This window comes from Neolamprologus multifasciatus, chromosome 12, assembly GCF_963576455.1.
Source record: "Neolamprologus multifasciatus chromosome 12, fNeoMul1.2, whole genome shotgun sequence".
Lineage (NCBI taxonomy): Eukaryota > Metazoa > Chordata > Actinopteri > Cichliformes > Cichlidae > Neolamprologus > Neolamprologus multifasciatus.
Genome location: NC_140450.1, coordinates 28,393,814 through 28,408,081, shown reverse-complemented (window position 1 = coordinate 28,408,081; position 14,268 = coordinate 28,393,814). Strand labels below are relative to the sequence as shown.

The 14,268-nt window shown below is 39.9% G+C and overlaps 1 protein-coding gene across 6 annotated transcripts in view; it reads right to left on the bottom strand.

Moving 5' to 3' along the window:
* Window positions 1–14,268, bottom strand: part of tncb (tenascin Cb) — a 104,148-nt gene that overhangs the window by 38,261 nt on the left and 51,619 nt on the right. For all 6 annotated transcript variants that reach the window (XM_085181496.1, XM_085181498.1, XM_085181494.1 and 3 more), the window contains one exon: window positions 359–901. In XM_085181496.1, the coding sequence (XP_085037622.1) occupies window positions 359–839 (481 nt within the window). In that variant the 5' untranslated portion in view covers window positions 840–901. The remainder of the gene's footprint in view (window positions 1–358; window positions 902–14,268) is intronic.

Genomic DNA, 14,268 nt, shown 5'->3' with positions numbered 1-14,268 from the left:
CTTTTTTGTGTAACATTTTCAATAATACATTTCAGTACGACAACTGGGAAAACTGGATGGATGGATGGGACACTTCAGTAGATTGTAGATAGATATGTTAGGAAACATGGTGGCTTCCACAAACTGCTGCCCACTCATATTTATTTTTAATAGGTTAATTAAAAGAGATTTTTTTTTATCAAATAACCTCAAAGATTTATTGAGTGCACCTTTAAGGACAAAAGCTTTTTCTGTGCATTTTTGCCAATGTTTATTGAAATGCCTGTACACATGTGAGCCTATATGTACAGTAAATACACTGTCATTATAACACTTCTAATTGCAGTGAGTGTATATACAGTAACAGATGTAGACCTACCTGTAACTTGAGCTCCACAGCAACCTGCTCCACTGGTACAGTGCTCCCTCAGACTAGACAGCTCTGACTCCAGCATCTCTAGTCTGCTCAGGATAGCCTTGATGTCTGGCAGCTGGTTTTCACAGCCGCATGCCTGCTTGGGGATATTGATGCGATGGGTGAAAACGATCTGATTGTCACCATCCATCGTGTGTTCCATGTGCTCGGTGTTCTGCATCTCCATCGGGACGGTCTTGTGCTTGAGGTCAGTACCTCCTGGTGAGTCGAGGTCCACAGAGCAGAGCGACGTGGAGGGGACGTTGATGTTGTAGACATGGTTGAAAACTACTGGCTGGTCAGGATGGGGGAGTGTGAGGTTCTCCTGGGTTTTCTTCGGCATCAGAGCCTCTCTGCGATGGCGGATGACATTCCTGACAAGGCCAGCAGTGGCAAACTGGAGGATGAGGGCCACAGTTAAGAAGCCCAAAAAGAAACTTCCCATGATGACACCCTGCCACTGCAGCTTATGAGTTTAGTAGCAAATAGGTATTCCCTTCCAGATTCCTATAGGAAAGAGTAAGTACAAACAAACAGAGGACCAATTTTGAGAAAGAAATTAGGTTTGTCTCATATCTTTATTACATTCACATGTAAAAAAAAACCCATGTATTTACACATGTTTTGCATTCTCTCTGCTGCCATTCTTGATAGAATAAACTAAAAAGTCACATGATTGCACACACATACATCTGTACATTTTTGCTGGCTCCAATAGTTTGTATTTTAAACTTTCTGTTGTTCGTTGTCTGACTATGCTGCTTTTTTTCTTTTTCTCTTTCTCAACATTCCACAGCTGTTCACAAGCGATAGCTACACCTCCCTTATCCATGTTCTTCTGGAGGACTCATCCTCTTTGTCCCTACAGTCACTAAGTGCTTGGGGCTTTTTTTTGGTTGTTTGACAGAAATATGATAATAACACCTTTTCTCTCCCTACCTGCCTCTAACAAATTCCCATCTCTATTCTTGTTGCTACCACTTACCCGTTTTTGCCCTTCTACTCTCAATAGACGAGACATACACCCTGTTGTTTCCAGGGAAGGATCAAGGGCTGGCCTGTGACCTTAGGGATCTAAGTGAAGCATTCATGAAGACGGGCTGTCATGACACAAACAACCCCAATAACACCTGCACGGTGTAGAACCTCTTCTATTCCCCCCAGCCCAGAACACAAACCAAGCTGACAGATTAATACTGGTGTATAGCTAAACCATCTGTGGTCTTTTTATAAAAGCACAGAGGGCCTGGATGAACTTCCTTTGCACTCCCGCAAACCAGCAGGTCAGCATTCCCGGAGCGCTCCCCCTTGAAAGCCAATTGGTTTTCTTTTAGTTCTGTAACTTGATTCTTAATGCTTCTGAAACATGATTCTTTAAAAAGGTCTGCTGGAAAATGTGCTGAGTTTGTGGGATTAAAACAAACAAAAAAAAACCCCAAACTGTTTATTGTTTTGATCTTATATTAAATTTGAATATACAGGTTTGTTATATGCATGCCTTTGTTAGAGAGTTTTAAAAATTGTACACAATAAGGTGTTGTCTTCCCATTTCCAGACCCTAAAATCTATCAGGTCATCAGCAATATGTCTATGGTGAGGGTTGGGTTTTGTTCTGGCCACATACAATGTACATTTTCAGAAACCAGAATATGCTGCACATCAAATCAAATCAGTTTTTGGCATTTGTTTTACTGTTAAATATTTTCATATTTGAGTGCACAAAATCATTGAAAATTGTCTTAAAAGAGGTTGAACCCTTTGTCTAAATCTTTGCTAATCGGTGTTGGTGAACTTGGTAGATGTAAAGAAGTTAAAGTATTTTGGTTCTTGTTTTTCTTTTGCATGCAGAAATGTAAAGTAAAGTAAATTTCCTGGCCCTTTCAGCAACTGGAACCAAGAGGATAACAGAAAACCACAAATATAGATTCCATGCATCACCACAGACTTGCTACTTTTTGAGGAGCTTGGCTTAGGTTGAGTTTATATAATTGTGCTTTTTCTCCACCTTGTCAGAGATGCTGACACTGATCCTTTCCTACCTTTAATAAAAACCAGTGTTTGCCTTGGCTACTTTAAAGGTTAATGGCAGCAGTTAGAAGTCAACATGAAAATGTCTAGCTAAGCAGACACAAAAATGTGTGATTGCAGTGGAATATGTATGGAGGGGTTTAATTTGCTCTCCTCTCTCTAGACTTAGTTGCAATGATGTGGGATTCAAGATCATCTTAACTGGCCATTTTCACATCCACAGGGTGACAGTCAGCAGGTAACATTCCACTTGTTCTCTTCATCTCAGCCTGACGCATGATTAGGCAAGCTGACAGATGAGCCCAGCTTGGAAGGATCCCACAGCTTCACCCCCTACTCAGCCACAACATTACCAGTCCCATGATTAGACAGACAGGGATGAACGCCTCCATGATGGGTAGACTGTAAAAGTTCTAATATGGGAGTGCTGAAGATCTGGGCCCTCAGGGGTGTGAAAGCTCCCCCCACCATCCTCCTGTCTCCACACACACAAGACACTAATACAGTCACACTGCTGTGCCCAAGCATCACAAACTAGGGATTAAATCAACAAAATAGCCAGAAAATTGCTTTGAGTTGCTGCTAAGGTTTTAGTTCTGGGCGGATGGTTGGCTTTCTCACTTTGAAGGCTGGCTGCTCTCCACATGGACCTTTAAGAGAAACCAACCCCCAGAGACCAAAGTGGGCTTTGTACAAGCTCTGTGGCTCTGGCAAAAGTTGCCTTTACTTAGAAATAGATGAAGAGAAGAAACTTCCACTGAGCCCTTGAAATATTTTGATTTGATCTTTCTCTTCTTAGTTGCCATAAAGTCGTTTTTAATATGAAGCAGAACAATCAGAATGAGGGAATCTTAGTGTGACTCTGAGAAACACAGAGCTGATCCGTCTGTTTGGACTTCCTTCATGGGCACCCTGTGGTCCTGGCACTATGCTAATGCAGCTGGTTGTTGGCACTGTAGACATGGACTTGATACAATCTGACTGCTGCTACTTTGTTATTCCCTCACTTTTGCTGTATAGTTAGCTTCTCAAACAGTAACAAAGCTTGTTGCTTGCCTTGTAGTTGAATGAGAGGAGAATTTCACCCAGGGAAACCTGCTGGCGCACAAGCATTTGGTGCAACTGATCTAAATCGCTCCGTTGTGAATGAGCGCTACAGAGACACTTGAAGTTTTATACCTCACACAGAGGAAAACTCTAAACACTTTATTTGGGGATTTGGTCAGTGATGGTAGTGATTAGCTGTCAAAAAGCTAACAAATTGACAATATTTTATTTTCATTCAAAAATAATCCCTTGGCACAATTTTTCATTCAGTATCATCCAAAATGAATTTGATCACAACCTAGTGAGAGCAAGTATTTTTGCTTTTGCTTTGCTGCTAAAAAGACTCGCCTCTACAATCTAGCAGGCTGGGAAACACAATAGCTGGTGACAGCAACAACAAAAATCATGTGATAATGAGACAAATGTTTACTTCAGGCTGCTCTTTGTTTTTTGATTTTGTATATTGTCTGATTTAGACACCAAAACAACTTGGTCCATGTTGGGCATAATTCATGGCTTGGATTAAAATACACTGTTTCTAGCAGCGATTATCGTTTTTTGTAGATACTGTGAAGAGAGAGTTCTATACCTGAAGAACTGGCTACACAAGTTTGAATTTATATCAAATTTTCTCTTATCCACACATGGTCAAACGTACACATATAACTCTATTTGGTCAAACATTCCTTAGCAAGTTGCAACTTGACCGTACACTTTGATAGCCATCGATGAGCTTTTGACATTGCTCTGGCTGGATATTTTACAACTCTTCTTGAAAGAATAGGGTTCATTTAAACTGGTTGGTTTCCCTGCATGGACGTGACTTAAACATAGTTAACTTGATTGAGGTTGGGGCTTTAGGAAAGCCATTCAAGAAGCTTAATATTTGCCTACTTCATCTTCATGTGTCCAAAAATACCTCTTGTCATTGCACCCATTGTCTCATCTGACCCTGAATTTTGTCCACATGGGCAGCTGCAAATTTTCGGCAAACTTGCAGGTGTCTATTTTGGAGCAGAAGTTTTTTTCATGTCATGGTCTGTCATGGTCTCAAGCTACAGCGATGTAAAACATGCTTCACTGTGGACGGTTATGCTGGTGTTCCAGCAGTTTACAGTTCACAGAGGAGACTTGAGCCTTCGTGAACCATCGAGACTCACAAATATCTGTCACCAATTTCCTCTCATCTGAGTGTGACTGTTTTGGGTGTTCTTCCAGACCTTGGTGAAGTGGTGACAAATCGGAATATTTTGTACTTATATAGAGTTGTTTGAAGTGATGATTTTAGAACCTGTCATTGTTTACAAATTGCTCCAAGGGTCCTTCCCAAACTGTGTAAATCTACAGTTCTCCATTATAGATCCTGACTGCTGATCAATCCAAATGAGTGCTGTCAAACAAATCCTTTTTAGGCTGCAGACAGAAACTAGTATTTGAAGATAATTATGATCACTAAAAAACAGAGTTAACCTCTTAAGCCCCAAGCCTAACTGATCTCCTGCCTTTTGCCCCCGTATCAGGGGGCGTTGGGGCTTAAGAGGTTAACAAAAAGTTGGCCTTGCCAAGTAAGAATATTGGAGAACTTCCAGCACTACTTATTGGAAGATTTAAATGAGTGTACGTATATATATTTTAGTCTGTAGGTATACTTTTGACCTTGTGTGTATCAGAAAAAAATACAAAATAAATTCAAACTTCTTTTCAAAGTCTTTTTAAAGTAATAATTAATGGTGCATATTGTATAATCATTCCACCATTGAAAAGAACAGTTTAAAGAAACAGAATCATGAATCATTTAAACTTCTGACTACAATTGTAAATTGACTTTTTATTGCATCTTCTCTGTACAGCACTCCAAGCATTTTATACAACATGTCTCATCCATCCATTCACACATATATTCACACTGTGTATTGTGTCACAATGCATTCGGAGTGACCCAGGATTCATTATCATGCCCAAGGATACTGTGCATCCAGGAATCAAACCACAAATCTTCCGCATGCTCCAACTTCTGAGTCGTAGCTACCCCCTATATATAAATCATATAATTTGTGAAGTCTGTACAGTTTTCTCTGAAACAGAATTTGCAGCAAGTTTGGAGTGGCCTTTCACTTCAGTATGCAAAGCATGTGGTGACCTGCTGACTTTAACTAACTGCTAGAATCTGAATTTTGGCAAAAGCTGGAGCAAGACTTTTCAAAAGAGCAGACAGAGTGGAGCTCCATCTCTTTTGCCATGATATCATTGGCTGGCTCGATCATTGCTACATTTGAACCACATCCTGCACTCATCATCTCACCTGTTCATTCACCCCTTATCCCACCTTACACAAGGAAACAAGCCAAAACTGATTGCTTCTGGGCCTGTCTACTAACAGTGCATCTCCCCAGCCATTCTTCACTCTGCCATCAGGCTTTTACGCAGTTCAGCAAAACAGCCTCATCAACCATAAAAAGAAGGCAGAAAGAGAAATATAGTGTGTGTCCTCCAAAGCACAAGGTGATAAAATTCTAAAACCTTTTCTGAGAAGAAGCAACAACCGTATCATTGATCAGTCATTGAGCAGCCGACTCAAGCTAGGCCTCCTCCTGGAAAATCATTTCTGTGTTTGATGATTATAACTCATAGCTGTAGTGCTGTCCTCAGCAATTTGGTATCTTTCTCTGGTTGTGACCTTGATGAAAAACAAGAGTCAAATCAATATCAGACAGCGATGCTGTATGTTGGGGATTTATCCCACCTTGAAGGCAGGTTGATTTTGATAAATATGTTCATTTATTTGTCAGCAGGGTTTAGCTCTTTAGTTTGATTTGTGGCTCCTTGGGATGTGACATTACCCTTTAAATATAGGTAGGATAAAGAGAAAAAAACACATTTTCCGTATCCGTGACTGAGGCCCATTTCCTGGTCATTTTCCCTTATTATAGTGTGACAGAATCTCAAGGTGAAAAGAACCCCAGACAATAAGGCTGCATTCAGTTCTTATAGCGACCCAGATCCGTATTCTGTACCAAAGAAGGCAAGCTGAGTTTTTGTCACCAGTGACCTACAAAACTAGGCAAGCTTGATAAATTCTTCAGAAATGAAAAGAAAGCAAGTGCATCCTATCAGACCTGTTTAACATGCAGTCCTGGGACTTGATTTGTAGTTGTAGTCATTGAATATTTACAACATTTACACATCAAGTGGGGCACACTGCTTCATTATTCAGTTTGTTTGTTGTCGAGTTATCAGATGGCTGCTGCGTCGCCTGTTGACGCTGCTCCTGTTATCCACCAGTAGTGACTGTGGCTCTGTGTTATTCTGCTATACATTTCAAAGACTAATAATGCTTGCCTTATTAGAGTAACAGCTTCATGCCCTGATTTATTTTGGACCTGCCATATGGTAGATGTCTCAACTAAGGTGGACTCCAGTGACAATTAAATTTGTCATCACTGGGCCCTGAGTTTAAAAGTCCTGGTTTCTACATTTGCAGTCTGCAGGAAGAGAACAAAGCCAGCTCGCCAATCTTTCAACCCAAACTTCCGTCTAAAAGAGAAGGAAGTGCACATTTGGAGAAAAGGAGAAAACTGGTAATATCATTAACCAACAAGGAAACAGTGCTGGCCACATGGAAACAAGATTGACCGAGAAAATACAACGACCTTGTGATGTGTCAGGTTTGGGTGTTGAGTTGTTCCAGGGCAGTTTGTGCTGACTTCACTATCCTGGTTACACTTTCATCTTGATCCTGTTGGTCACCCTTTGTGCAAGATAAATAATATTGCCATGCACAAAGCTGATGCCTCTAGACCTGGCAGTAAGAAAAAGAATCTTAAACTTACCACCTAGCAGCTCACTTTGATGGTTAGGATTAAAGTTGGGTTTGGTGTGAGCAAAATGCTCCAAGAGCAAATCCATCTTCTTAGACTGCCATGTTAAATATATGGGACAGAATTCACATGTTTACAGCCTGGTGTTGTCCTGAAGCTTAAAATAAGGTCTGTTCCTGCTTTGATTGACAAGTATGGCTGCTAGCTGCTGTCTGCTAGTCCTCAAAAGGCTAATTTAAGCCACTGAGCTAGATAGTCTTGATTATATTTGTGCTGTTAAAGGCATTTTGGGCTACAGTAGCCATACTGTATAGTCACTTCAGAAAAGTCAAGAAAGCTACGGTCATAAAACTGTAAAGCACAAAAAGAGGAGCTTACAAAAACCGAGAGCTTGCAAATCAACATGTTTTTGTCCATTTTTATGATCTAAGGCTAAATGACTACATACAACCTACATACTTAACACAGTCCTTGAAATCTTACATAATATGTCCATGCATAGTAAATTATTATCTAAATACGATCAATGAGACTTTGCTTTCAGTCATAACATTAGCTAGATCAGTGTGTAAAACTATCGTATTTCATACAATCATAGTCTTTTGAGCTGAACTCTTTTTATGATCAGTAATGTGTAGCCACACAGGGACAGCAGTCTGCTTCAGTTTACAGAGGGTCTTAGCATCTTTGTGCACTTTGATTTGATCAACTGTCAGACTCCCACTGGCATTAATGCTAATGATGCTGCATGTCTAGCAGGCATCTTTGCTAACACATTTATTGCTAAATTCATTAGCTGACAAAATCATAAATAGCATGTGAAAAAAACCCAACAATTCATTATCAGTTGTTTTAAACAGTATTTCTTGCACAAATGTTAAAAGCTGTCTTTGTTTTCATGATAGTAAAATTAATATCTTCCAGTTCTGGACTGTTAATTGGACTAAAAAAAGGTTTGGATTTACTAGTATTTTTCTTTAAAAATAGCCATCTGTATTTCTGTTCCATCTGTATTTTTTTTAAATTAAAATTATTTGCAAACGGTTTAATTCTCTACTCACGTTAACAATAAAGGAAAATAAGATTATTTTAGTCCTGATCTGGGGTCCAGGTGGCAGCCTTCGCCCAGTTCTCTCCATTTGAAGATTGAAAGAAACAACTGATTTCATGTCAGTGCCTTTAGCCTGATTTAAGTACATTATGATTTTCACTAAAACTCTTTGTGTCTGTTATTTTCTTATTGCTTTTCTTATGGAAAATAAAAACAATACCTTGACTTTCTAAAGAATAATGAAGTGAAGTAGTCTGTTTTTCATAGATGAAAAGAAGACTGGTTTCATCAAACTGAGACAGCGCTCGCGCTCCACTGTGACCCCATTGGATCCAATGACACAGATAGCGGGGGAGTTAGTGGAGGTTAGTGTGTTTGCGGCTGATAAGGTGGACATGGGAGGCTGTATCTGAGATACCGGCAGAAACACTTATCTCGATACCAGAGAGAGTGCTCTGCCAATGCTGTGCCCTGTCTCACAAAAAGTGATTTGAAGCCTCAGCAGACGTGTCAAACTGAAACTGCCCCCAGAAAGTCTATTTCTTCAACCAAAACCAATTTCCCACTTTGACACAAAGATATGGAGAAAACGAATGTTGACAAACGAGACTGAGTCAGTAGTACAGCAGACATTCAAATCTTGGCAGAGTTTTTACAGCATTGTGATCTGAGTCATGGCTTACTGTGATGCCCATTAATATTCTTTATGACTCCTCCCCTGCGGTGCCTCGGTCTTGCACTGCTGTTCTCACTAGGTCCAGATGGAGAGGTTGGATGCTACTCATTGTTCATGAGCTTTTTAACATGCTGGCTGCTGGTGACCGACTGTTTATTAGTGTGACCCCTGTGTGGTGTGGAGGCTTGGCAGCTTCATATGAGTAGCCTTTAGAGCATGTCCACCTGCTGTTTTCTCCAGACGCTTGTGTACTTATGGTGCTCCATTCTACCTAGTTCCTCTCCTCACTGTGTACTCTGCACTACAGTTACTATAGAAATCTGACTTTATCTAGCACTGCTTGTATTGTAATGCTATACAGAGGTATTGATGTCAACTGAAGGCACTTGTCTAAACTTACCATGTAACAAACACCTGGCTTTATCAGCTGCAAGGTGGGTGTAATATCTCCTTGCAATCTGTCTAATTTTACATGACTGTCATTTTATACTTTTGAGATTGCAGTGGGTCACACGCAAAGGTCAGGAATTAGTTTCTTTTAATTTACATCAGATACAGTCAACAACTTTCATCTGTTTTCTAGCAATGTACCAATATATTAGCTGAATATTGGTATTGGATGATACTGTTGCTATTGACCGATATCAGCATGTTGCAGATAAGATTACATCACTGTCAGTTCCAATTAAGTATTTGCGGTTATCACTTCTGTCATTTTTGGATCAACTGGATAATGACAAACTTTAAAACAGATCACTCTTTTATAAAGAACAAAAGAAAAAGAAATACTGGCAATGGCTGTTGGATAAAGATTTTTAGGGCATCCCCAATCATGATCATTTCTTTTAATTCATTCAAGAACAGAACCTTTACCACTGATGGTTCTTCTCATATACTGATGTTTGTCTTTATAAAACTATGACAGACAATAGTAAGAAGTATAAGATTTTTCTTTGAAAACAGGAGCTATTTATTTATATTTTCTCTCAGTATGTGTGAGTAAGAACAGTGTACGTTTTTATGAAATCAAGAGTGTCATTAAGTAACTAACAACAGGGTCATGTGTTTTTCCACATGGTCGGAATTGGGCCACAGGCCACTATTTGCTTAGAAATGAGGTGCCAGCTATTAGTCATGAAACTCAGGAATGTGAAAATTCCGACCGCAAGTCACTACTGACAAATTTATTTGTTGACCCACATCTGTTCATGTGCAGATGAAAACAATATGAACTCAGGGAACAGACCTTGTCCCATGTCAACTATCCTAAATGTCTGAGTTCCAGAGTAAACGGAATGGTAAATGTAGGCATTTCTGGGCAAACATGCCAAAGAGTTTTCATGCCCATTCAAAGACTGCATGTTTTAGCACTTTACACGGCTTTACACTGGAGGTTTATTTGCTATTTCTATTCAAACTGGATGGAAAAGATTTTTCCCCCCTCTTCAGTAGCAATGGAAGCAAGCATGTTGGCTGTGATACACGGACATCTGTTTGTCCTTGTCTGCAATGAAAGCCTGAAGCGTGTTGCGTGTCCAAATTGGGAGTGCCTTCCATTCAGACACTTGTATGAGCCTAATGACCCCGGTGCCCGGGGTCGGCTCTTCATTGGCTTCCCTGTTTTTTACCATTTTCTCAAATTTAAATATCTGCCCCTCTCGAAAGGGCCCCCATCACGTTTCAAAAACATTATGGCTAATACATTCCAATGTGTGAGGTCACTGGTGGTGGCAAAGTGTCAGAGCAAAGTGTCTACCACAAATGTTCATCTATTGGTTGCCTTCAGTGAAGGGCCAGGCAATACAAAGGCATCCCGGATCCAACAGCTCCAAGACTTCCACTTCTTTCCCGTTACCCATTAGCATTAGAGGAACAACCATCTGGGATGGTTAAAACACTGGATTTCTTTGACGGGGTGCCTTTGTTTTTGGTGATGACTAATCTGAGTAAGCTGGGAAAGGGGCAACGCTGTAATTAACTTTCTGAAGAACCGGTGTAAATTCCAAGGCTGACAAATACTTAAAAAAAGAGAGAACAGGAAAGCAAAGCCCTTATAAATGGACACATCATCGTCTTGTAAGTAATAAAACTGGATGCTTGCTGAATGATTTCCCTATGATGATGCCTTTCAATTCAGGAGTGAAGTATACAACATGATCATAGATGAACTGAAGTAAGACTTTGACAAATTTCATATAATTTCTACTGGACTACCATTTAATAAGCATAAATGCTAAAAAAAAATGCCGCAACACATACAATATGTAGTTGTATCTGTAATGTAAAAACAAGTTCTTTTTAACTTGCTAGCTAGATCATCAATCCCAATATATTCCTTCCAATGGCGAGAAATTGTTTGCTGGTTTTTGCATTTCTTTCATATAGCTGAGATATTGACCACTAGACTACACTTGAACTTTGAACTTGCACACTCTGTTTATTTACACATCTACGCATAGAGTGTTTAGTGTCTTAGATCTGGGGAATTATTTTGGTAGATATTTCCTTAAGAGGACAAATAAAAAAAATATGTTCTGCTATTGTCCTACGTGAAAATTAGGGGATCACCAAAGGCAGTCTGACTTATTCTTTGTATACCCTGAATCTGTTATCCAGAGTCCAGATTAAATTATTTTGCACTGTAAATAATAAATTACGTCAAATTTGGCTTAACTTTACAATTTAAGCAAGACATTTCATCAAAAAACAGCAACAATGTCAATGAGGAAAGACAAAGAGAGGAGCAGCAGAAGAGACAGTAAAGGTTGTCCAGACCAGACTAAATTAAACATGAGGTTCATTTAGTCAAACCAGAGCATTTCTCCTGAGTCCTGTCTAACGTGGGTCATCATGAATATCCACATTATTGTTCATTCTCAATCACCAGTGGAGGAGCAAAGTGGGGTTAAAGACAGTCGCCCTCTAATAAAGCTTTGTAGGGCACAGAGCATTCGGAGCCAACAGCTGTCCAAACAAAGGCCTGTTTCCCACTCATCGTTATGCCAAGTGTCACTGTCAGTGGCTACTTATATGCATAGCCAACGCATCATAAAACATTAATATGCCAAGCCTGCGCTGCCAGTGATGGTCACATGGCACTCCTGTTACACCGACATTACTCAAACCCATGTTGGACATGGAAATAGGTTAAAATTACTTGTAAATCTTCTGAGAGATATTTGAGGAAGATATGAAAGGTCTGCAGTGGACCTGAAGGCTTAGACGGCTGTTGAAACACGGCCAGGCTCCTTCCCCGTGTGTGCATCTTCTCATCATACACAATTACCATCCAGCACATGCTCCCCTGGTATCCCGTGGGTCTCCTGTGGGTCTCATCACTTTTCGCCTTCTGCACCAACTTACCCGTTCACATTCTCCCTAAGATGTAGATAAAGGTTTTGATATCAGTCACCATGAGGATGTGATTTTCTTCAAACAGCTTCGAGGTGTAAAGTTTAAATGAATAAATCCCGTCTCTGCCTGCCTTGAAGAACAGCTGACACACCTTAAAGGATTTCATCAGCTTTTGGTAGAAAACCTATAGTGGCCCAAAATAAAGTTTTCGAGACTGAAAACTTTTAAGAGATATATATTTCTGAAATTTATAGTTTTTTAGCAAAATGCCTTTTATTCTCTTACAAATTGAAAAAAGGACTAGTAACTGTCTTTGCCTCATACTGTAGGTGTGACTGATACTGCTGCTGCTTCAGTTACCAATGACAGCTCTATAATTCTGCTAATGTTACTATGTTTTACCACCACACTTTTAGGGAGTTGTGACCACAAAGGCAACATTTTTGACAGAAATGGCAGAAGACTAACATTAAGTGTTTTATCTTCTGTCCAAAAAAAGGAGAAAAAAACCCACAATTGGCAGCAACACTAAAAATCCCATATTTACTGTCAGCATACTAGTCTATCAAACACCCTCAGGTTGATGGTTTCTCTCTCTACAAACTCCTGTTGGAAACAAAAACATGAAGCTGAACTCATGATAAGAGGTTGGGAAGCACATGGAGATGTGTGTTCAACCCATAGGCACCACATGTAATCTAATATTTTATACTTTTAGAAACACGTTTCTTTGTTCCTCCCACACACCCGATTATTTGTATTTCCTTGAATGTGATTTTTATCCAGCTAATTTCACACATTTTAATTTCTGTGCATATAGCCATGCCACTGACATGTCTATGTGTGACCACAGTTCAAGTCCTCCAAGGGACTCCCTTTTTTTTAAACTCAATCAATAAAAGTAGGGTTAGGTTTGTGATATTAAAACTACCTAGCTAGGGTTAGCCAAGTACTTGGTTTCTTAGAATTTTTTCTTGGTTGCCAGGGTGATGCAGGGCTGCTGACAATCTCATCCATAGATGTGATTGTATGCATGCAGAAAAAAAGCACGTTTCCTATTGTATTTGTTTCAAACTCGTGCTGAGCTTAAAGAAATAAAACTATTTGTGTCTGTGTACACGATCAAAGAGCTTATTTCTAAAAACATTTTTTGCCATCTGACCAGGCTGGTGTGTTTGTTTCAGTAAGGCTGCCGCTTTACAACAGGCACTGTGTATGTTGGAGATCTGGGACAGGAACCAACCGGCAGCATCTAATGCAGAGCAGCTGTCTGTCTCCTGGGTTACAGAAGCCTACTGTCTGCTGGCAGCCATAAAGTGTACAGCTGGACCTACTTCAGCAAGTAGTCCGAACACACATGCATGCTCACACTCACATACGTTGGACAAATGCATACTAACACTAACCATCTTGGCACTGCTGTGCCATCGGACAATAACTCAATATCAGCCCTAATGCAGGTAGAATAATTCAGCAGATTATGACACTGTTCTCTCTACAAACATCACTCTTTTTTACCGGCTCTCTGGTAATAATAGGGAAACAGCCGACAAGAGGAAAAACTTTTCCCAGTAAAACAATTGGCAGCCAGGTGCATGCAGTAAAAAGCACAATTAAAACAACCTGAAGGCTCGAATTACAAAACATAGAATGAATTACAGTAACTGCTTTGCAGAGCAAGCAATGGTTTTGCTAACATCATCCACACATTCTCCATGTGAGATCGATGTATAGATTTCAACATGGTCACTATCACTGCCATGAAAACCTGTCAAAGCACCTCAGAAATCAAAGCAAAAATCTGAAATGTTGGTCAGCTTACGCTAGTTACACCAAATTTTCATTTTTGGGGGGCAAACAATCCAGTGAATAATCAAAAGATTTTTTCTAATGCCAATAA